At 47.8% G+C, this 8656-nt stretch overlaps 1 protein-coding gene across 2 annotated transcripts in view; it reads right to left on the bottom strand.

Annotated features, from left to right (window-relative positions):
• Positions 1–3861: 3861 nt before the first annotated feature.
• Positions 3862–8656, bottom strand: part of CILP (cartilage intermediate layer protein) — a 14536-nt gene continuing 9741 nt past the window's right edge. Inside the window, exon 9 of one of the 2 annotated variants that reach the window (XM_007447677.1) lies at positions 3862–6925. In XM_007447677.1, the coding sequence (XP_007447739.1) occupies positions 4560–6925 (2366 nt within the window). In that variant the 3' untranslated portion in view covers positions 3862–4559. The remainder of the gene's footprint in view (positions 6926–8656) is intronic. The other variant, XM_007447676.1, reaches the window with a different exon arrangement.

The raw sequence follows: 8656 nt of genomic DNA, 5'->3' as shown, positions 1-8656 counted from the left end.
ACAGGGCTGTAGAGTCCTTTATCTGATGTCTTTTCCAAGATGCATAATCCCCTGGTTGCAGGAGACACATCTGATCTTCATGCAAAGATAGATGACTGTGATAAGCTTCAGAAATAAACTTTACAATAATATAACATAGCAACAAGGAGTCATCTGAGAAGTGAGTCTTTAGCAGTAAATACAGACCTCAATTAACAAAACTAGAATTTAATATCTACTGAAACATATTTTTTTCTCTCTCAAATTACCCTCATTTCTACCAAATATAGTCAAATTCAGACTAATTTGTTTGCAAAATAAGTCTGGTTTTTATAAACTTAGCCTGATTATTTACATAAGTGTAACTGATCACATAGGCTCTTTTAACTTGGCTGTGCTGGAACTTTTCATATGAAATTTCAGATTAAGCTGTTGTTTTGTTTTGGGTTTTTTTGAGGATTACTTTTTTTAAATAAATTTATTTATTTATTTATCTGGCTGCGTTGGGTCTTCGTTGCCACGTGTGGGCTTTCTCTAGTTGCAGCAAGCGGGGGCTACTCTTCGTTGCGGTGCGTGGGCTTCTCATTGTGGTGGCTTCTCTTGTTGTGGAGCACGGGCTCTAGGCGCATGAGGGCTTCAGTAGTTGTGGCATGCGGGCTCAGTAGTCATGGCTCGTGGCCTCTAGAGTGCAGGCTCAGTAGCTGTGGTGCATGGGCTTAGCGGCTCCTCGGCATGTGGGAATCTTCCGGGACCAGGGCTCGAACCCGTGTCCCCTGCATTGGCAGACGGATTCTTAACCACTGCACCACCAGGGAAGTCCCTCAGATTAAGCTTTTAAAAGGGCTCCCAAGGGCAGGAAAGCCATAGCAAGGGCTTGTCACAGATTCCGCCTGTGATATCTATAGATTTTGGTGAATTCCTCTCATTTCTCCCCAAGTACCTTGAGACTGTTAGCAGGTAGCCGTCCTTATTTGCCTGACAAAGTTGCTGGGAAACTAAGAGATTCCAATTTCTGGAGGGATCAGGTAGAGAGAAAAGACATGTTTCAGTTCTATTTACAAAGGTATAATTTACCAAATTGCCATAAGTCATAATCAGCTTGAGAGTGATGGCCTAGATTCTGATGGCTTTGCATTTCCTGGTTTTGGTCCTTCCTGATGTCTGCTGGTACCCCTGTTACTTATAACCAAAAGTATTCCACTGTGCAGTCCCATCTTTACTCCTTGGCTCTAGCTGATCCCTTTGCCTGGAACTCCACCTATCCTGCACTGCTTCCAACTTGGCTTGGTGACAAGACTTGGCTTGATCCTTCAATACTGAGAGAGCTTGGTGACATTTTTCTCTACCAACTCAGCTGCTGGAACTCTCCAACTGTAGAGAGCATTCTGCCTAGAACGTCCTTGGTTGGAAACAGAAGCAGCCTGATTGGCCCCTCTGTCTTCCTGCCCGTGCCCTTCCTCCCTGCCATCTGGTGTCTGTCTTCTTACAGTTCACTCTCAGTAACTGAGTTATCAGCCAGTGCACAGCAGTCTGAGACAAAAACCCGGGGCTTTTTTGAACTGAACATTTTGTCCATCCAGTCTGCAGAGTCTCCACAGGGGAAGGGAACACCCAATGAATCATCAGCTGTTTGTTAAAGCAAAAGCACCTTGGGAACTGTGCTCTTAGCCTCACTGAAAATCATGAAAAGGACTTTAGAGGTGGTTTAGATTCAATCTAGATAAATCCTTCATTTAAATTTTTTCCTATTTATTTACTGATAATTTAGATATAATTTACACATAACATTGTATTAGTTTTAGGTGTACAACCAACCCCTTCATTTATTTATTTGTTTATTCATTTATTTAGGCTGTGCCGCACAGCCTGCGGGATCTTAATCTTTATTTTTTATTTTTTTTTTTGCGGTACGCGGGCCTCTCACTGTTGTGGCCTCTCCCGTTGCGGAGCACAGGCTCCAGACGCACAGGCTCAGCGGCCATGGCTCACGAGCGCAGCCACTCCGCGGCATGTGGGATCCTCCTGGACCGGGGCACGAACCCGTGTCTCCTGCATCGGCAGGCAGACTCTCAACCACTGCGCCACCAGGGAAGCCCCGGATCTTAATCTTAATCAGGGATCGAACCTGAGCCCCCTGCAGTGGAAGTGCAGAGTCTTAACCACTGGACCGCCAGGGAAGTTCCCCAACCCCTTCATTTATAGGTGAGGAAAATGACAACCAAAGTCAGACAGCTAGCAGGGAGCACAACTGTCTTTGGAAGCAAGATGCTTAGAAAGTAGGTGTCATGAGCTCAACTCAATAGTGTTTCCTGTCTGAAAAGAGAGGTGTCTGCCATCCCTTTCCAGCCTCCACCTCCTGGTTTTGCACAAGCTTGTGCCCCTTGCTCCTGACAGCCACACCTTCAGCAAGCCAGCTCCTAGCTATCATTCACACCTCAAATTAAATGTCACCTCCTCTAAGAAGCCTCCTCTGACCACCGACCCCTCCAAATCTGGTGCCACTATGTGTAGTATATTTTATATACTCATGAAGGCCTGTCTACTTGCACACATGGGTTTGCATAGAATGGGCACTCAATAAATGTTTGATGAGTGAAGAAAGAAAAATCAAGTACCAGCTACCGCTTGCTGGGATCTATTTATTCAGGCCCTCAATGGAGAACAGAAAGGGAAGGCCATAAGTTGGGAGCCCAGTCAGCCCACCTTTCCCAGTGGCCTCTTTTGGTGAGTTTGAAGGGAACTGGATGGTCAGGTTAAAGCAGCACATACTCACTCCTGAAGCAGCGAGGCATCTGTGCTGTAGATAGCTGAACACAGACCCCTTCAGTCAAGCTTCCCAACCCCCAACCCATGCAGTCAGTGGGAGCCACTCCCTGGGAAGCATAGTCTGGAAGTAGGTCAAGGAGCAATCAAAGGCCACTAGGCCCCAGCCCTACATATACCCACTTTCTCAGAGGTCATGGGGATGGGGTGCTTAGCCAGAGAAATTTCTAATTGATTATGAACCAAACCCCGGGGAGCTGGGCAGATGCTGATCCAAGAGTACAAATCCAGGCCAGACCAGAGGTGGCCAGAAGGAACTGCACTGGGCCAGCCAGGGGATCAAGGAGAGCTTTTTGTCCTGATTGTAAATGATGCCCTGTCCTCCCCCAATCCCCTTGGCCTCTTTCCTAATAGATTCAGGAGAGGTTGGGAAAGAGGCAATCAGTGCATCTTACTCAACCCTACATCCCTGGCTATTGATGCCTCCAAGATCACTTTGGCACCATCCAGTGGCCTCTGATTTACTGTTTTAAACCAAACACCTTTTCCAAAAACAAAAAACCCTGTCCTTTTGGATCAGTCATCCAGTCATTTCACTCAAGGGACAGAGGCTGTTACCTGGCAGAGGCTGTTACACACAGAGGCTGGTGTCTGGAAAAGCTGGGCAACTTTAGAAGAGCTTGGAATAAAAAAAAGAAAAAGCCCATCACTTCTGAGTGAGGGCAGCCAGCCCAGTTGGAGAAGGCAGCAGGCTGTGGGGGAATGCCAAAGGACCACTGGGCCAGCTTGCCAGACCCTGGGCCAAGCCACCGTATAAGCTCCCCAGTACTGGAATGAAAGAAAGGAAAAAAAAATCAGGACATGTTTTCAGCTTTGCTCAGGGGTCCAGAACATCTGGGAGGGGCTCACAACTCCAGGAATCTCTGCTCTTCTCTGCAAATGGAAAATATGATCTACGAGAACAAGCTTGACCAGTAGAATATGTGCCTAGTCACCCAGCCCTGTAACTTAGGGTTAGGTGGCACTGTGCCTCATACCACCTGGTGACCACTTTCCAGAGACCCCTCTGTCCCTCTGAGCAGTTGCCTCAGATTAATGGTTTAAAGACAGGTCAGTGACCTCAAAATCAAGTACAAAATGTGCATTTATTGGCATCTGTTCTGGGCCACACTGGGCTTCTAGAAAGAACAAAAGCAAATATAAAGGGAAACACGCTAATATAATTAGCAACCTAGGGCAGTTGTGGATATCAGGAGATCTTTTTTCCAGACTTGGTAGAGGAACTATGATTACCCTATACTCAACAGTGTAACACTGAACGTGCACTAGAGTTCCAGATTCAGCAAAGAAATAAATGTTATTTATAATTCAAGTAAAAATATTTCACCACCTTTTATATGTATGAACTGTGATGGAGGCCTTGCTTACATCCTGTGGAGCAAGGCCAAGAAATATGCTTTATATTGGTTATTTGATCTCCAACATCAGATTATCATTATTGTAGAGGTGGGCAAAACCATGCAAAAAAGAAAATGAAGGACATTTCCATGTATGGCACTAAATGAAGAATGCTCAAAGCCACAGAGTTTGCCCATGGCCAATTTCCTGTGTTTCTTGTAAAGAACAGGGCAAAGAGGCTTTATTTTGACATTTTGGGGGCTCCATGCCAATCAGTATCACGGGACAAAGACAGTAAGTAAGGGAATGAAGAAACAAACGAGCAAGTTGCACCAGAACAGATGGGCTTAAGTTAACCGAGTGACAGTTTGGGTGTCAGTCTCACAATGGCTGTGGGGAGAAGGGAAGTACCACAAGCGTTAGTTGCTCAGAGGCTGCTGAGCAACCCCAGAAAACCTCAGAGAGGCCACCCCTCTGCGCCAGCGCTGGCCACCCTGACTTGACCGCTGCCTCCTTGAGGGAGCTCTTCCCCTGAGAGTACTTGCGGGGGAGGGTCGGGCCGGGGTGCTTTGGAGGTACTGGAAGGCACTCTGACGGCCCACCTGCCTCTCTACGCATTTAAAGGTCAGGGCCACTCCCACATTGCTCTTCATGACTCTGGAGGAGCCATCAGATGTGCCATCAAAGCACCGGCCAAGCGCAATCTCCTTGGCTGTGTGAGGGTCCTGGTCAGTGACAGTGTAGATGCCATAGTTGTGGCCCAGTGGGTCCAAGGGCGCCAGCATGGTGTACTCACTGGTGTTGTCATTGACCGCCAGTGGTAGGTGGTTGACCAGGTACTCATGCAGCATGGAGTTTACGCTGACTCGATGGCAGCTGCCCTGGGGGATAACCTTCACCAGAGTGCGGTCTACACGGTCCTGGTCATAGAGCATCCCACTGCACTTGAACTCCAAACAGGCAGCTGAGACATTGGGCTGGTCCCTGTCCCGCGTGCTTTTCACATCCCGGATTCCATACAGCTTTCCCACTGTCTGCCGGTGGGTGCCCCCCATGTTACGGGATCGCACGTTCACCTCCAGTGGCCCCATGATCTTCACCTTGATATAGCAGGCCCTGAACTCCATTGGCTTGGGCCACCATGCCAGGTAGTCTTCAGTCCAGCTCATGGGGTCATCCTCGTTGAAAGGGACTGTGTTGTAGTCATACCGATCCCCCTCAATCTGGTAGAACCGGAAGTGGGCCGCACTGGGAGGTGCTTCCTCGCATGCCTGGAGGTTCTCGAATGCATAGATGGGTCCATTGCTCTCCTCAGCTGAGTTGGGCCTTGGTTTGGCCATGCTGATCTGGAAAGCTGTCTTCTTGGCCTGTGGGTCCTCATGGTCTGTCCGGCGGTACTTGAGCTTGTTGAGGTAGGGCTGAGGGACACCAATTGCACTTGGGTTGAATTTAGGAGAAGACTCCACTGCTTCCAGTTCTTCCCCAGCCAGGCTCGCTAAGACGTAGGCAGAGTAAGCATCAGGGGACTGGTCATCGCAGAAGGCAGGCAGACAGGCCCCATTGGGACCAGTGATGACACTGTCAAAGCGGCCCCAGGCCCTGGGATTAGAGGAGAAGCCAGTCCTGGGCTCCAGGTTGATCACAGAGACCACGACACCCTGCATCTGCTCACTGGGCAAGAACCTCTCACTTCGGTAGGCCCTCACCTTGATGAAGCACCTCCTGCTTTCAGGGACATCCAGGTTAAAGAGCCTCCTCTCACGGATCTCCATGTTGCCCACCAGGAAGGTCCTGTCTTCTCTTCTGTTCCGCCTTTGGCTTTCAAATTTGAAGTCACCTTCCTCCTCCCACAGCCCTGTGCCTGGGTTGAGTGACCAGAGTTTCATCATGGGCAAGTGCTCTGGCATCTTGACCTGGGTTGAGTCAAGGTGGACCTTTACCTTGCCAACATTAAGTGACTCTGAGGTGGCCTCATCTGTGAAGTCCACAGAGAACATGCCATATGTCCGAAGGGGGAAGGTGTCTCCTTCATCATTGATGAAGTTCAGGTCGCTCTGGGCAGCAGTAGCTGTGGAAATATTCCGGGGATCCAGGAAGGTCACACTGGCCTTTACTTTTCCTGTGTAGGGCTCCCCGTTCTGCCGGTAGAAACTCTTGGATGGGATCTCCAGCTCAGCCACAGGATCTTCACCAGCCACATCCCCCAAGGGGATAATGTTGGTCTCCATGGCCTCCAAGGTGATGGGCTCTTTCCGCCGAAGCATCTTGATCTCATGGAACACCGCACTCCCCTTCTTATTGAAGGGCAGCACTTTGGTGGTGTTGACAAACTTCTGCAGCCTGTCCACAAATGTGAGCACCAGCCTCTCAGTGTCCTGAGGGACGTGGAGGGTGAACGTGCCCTTGTAGCCAGTCATGCTCACACGGCTGTTCCCCATGTACACGTGGCCAAAGCGCATGGGTTCACCATTGTCAGAGGCGCTGACGCGTCCCCGAACGATACTCTGGGTCTCCGTACACCGCTGGCAGCTGCACTCCATGGCCACCTTGGTGGGCAGCGTGTACCCACTGCACTGGATCTCCCTCTCCTCTGTTTTGGAGATCCCACAGCAGTTCTCCACAGCATCCTGGCACCTGATCCCATTATCCTGCTGCCCTGCACAGGTCTTGACAGGGCAACGACCCACATCATAGTAGAAGGAGTTGGTGGCATTCTGGAAACAATCATGGGGCAGCTGGATAAGGTAGCTCTCGGGGGTTGGGTTGCAAGGAGTCTCATCAGGGGCTATGGAGGGAAATAGTTCGGATATTAAATGCAAGTTCTTTTCCTACATAAAGGGAACCTCAACCTCCCCTCTCTGCCATACTTTAGGGTTTTCAAAGTACTTGTGTGATCCCAACTCTCACAGAACTCCTCTGAGGGAGACAGAACAGCTATTACTAATTCCATTTCACACACAGGGAACAGAGTTTGCTGCTGAGACCAGTAGAGTAATCGTCCTAATTGGAGGGGTCTTGAAAATTCGTGAGGGTGTTTTGAGTTACCACCAAAATTGGCAGTGCTACTGACTTATAGTGGGCAGGGGGCCTTGCAGCTCTGTTTTCTGCAGTGCCTGACACTGTCTCTCATACGGAATTCTTCTGCATCCTGTTTGACTTTCACGTATTCTATAGACATTCATGTAGGTGGAAAACTTGTTTAAAATTATCGGAGCCTGGTATTTTTTACATGGCTTTACCATACACTGAATTTTTCAAGAATGCAACTACCATATAAATCAAGCTAAGATCGTACTTTGTTTACCTTGGAAAAATACCAAGAATTGCTTCTTGTCTCAGAAAAATCATGTACCTACAACACTTGCCCAAGGAATATGAAATGATGCCCCTGTATCCATCAGCATTTATAGCTGTCACATTCATGGTGACTGGATTCAAGTGCAAGTATCTGACCTCTTGGTTGATGTTCTTGTGTCATTATGCCAAAGCACTTACATATTGAAATACATACTATTTTGTATTAAAATTATTTTCTTTGTATTTCCCTTTTATGTTATTAGGGCCATGTGCATATATATTTGGAAATTATATGTAGTTATTATCTATAAATTTAACTTTAGAATAGTAAAAAATATTTTAATTGAAAATATTTAAAGTATTAAGAATAACTGGAAAGAAAAAGAAAGAAAGAATAACTGTGACGAGTGGGGAGCATTGGTATAATGAGCGGGGAACCACTGCTGACAGTTCGCCACATCTCCTCTGCCAGGGTTCAAGTCCCCTGTGTCCTGCCTGTCCCGAGGTGTGTTACTCAACTTTCTTGGAGTCTCTGAAATATTCCAAAATCCTTCCAACAAAATTTCTTCTGCCTTTTGTTTGGTTTTGTTTAGGCCAATTACTAAGATATCCTCCTTCTCCCTCACTTTCCAAGTACAGTTTCCTGATTGGTCTTGGCCTCCAGTCTCTCCTCCTCCAGTTCACGTCTAGAAACCAGCTTTAATCAGGTCACCCTTTCTTGTAAAGCCCCCTCAGTTTCCCACTTCTATACCTTGCTTTTGCTGGCCCCTTGATCTGGAACGCTCCCATCTCCATACACACAGACCCTGGCCATTGTTTAAGACCAGGGATTCACAACATTGGCTGCAAATTAGAATTACCCGGGGAAGATTTTAACCTGTGCATGACCAGGCCACATCCCAAACCAATGAAATCAGGCTCTCTGGAGGTAAGACCCAGGCGTCAGTATTTTAAAAAAACTCAACAGATGATCCCTATTTGAGCCTCAAGCAACCAGCCATAGTCACTCCCACCTGGAAGGTCTCTGTCTCTCATCTATAGAGTCCACAACTCCTTATCTCCTGTTTTAACTACAAGTTTTCATCTTTACTGACTTGTCTCTTATTTCTCCACCCATCCTGGAGTGGCAGCTCTGTGAGGGTAGGATCGAGGTCTGTGCCATCTTTGTGTCCCAGAGAGCACAGTCCAGAAAAGCCCAAGGTTTTACTGCCCAGGAATG

The sequence above is a fragment of the Lipotes vexillifer genome, unplaced genomic scaffold (assembly GCF_000442215.2).
Source record: "Lipotes vexillifer unplaced genomic scaffold, Lipotes_vexillifer_v1.1 scaffold975, whole genome shotgun sequence".
NCBI lineage: Eukaryota > Metazoa > Chordata > Mammalia > Artiodactyla > Lipotidae > Lipotes > Lipotes vexillifer.
The sequence above is the reverse complement of the archived record's forward strand: the minus strand, read 5'-3'. Positions and strand labels throughout refer to the sequence as shown.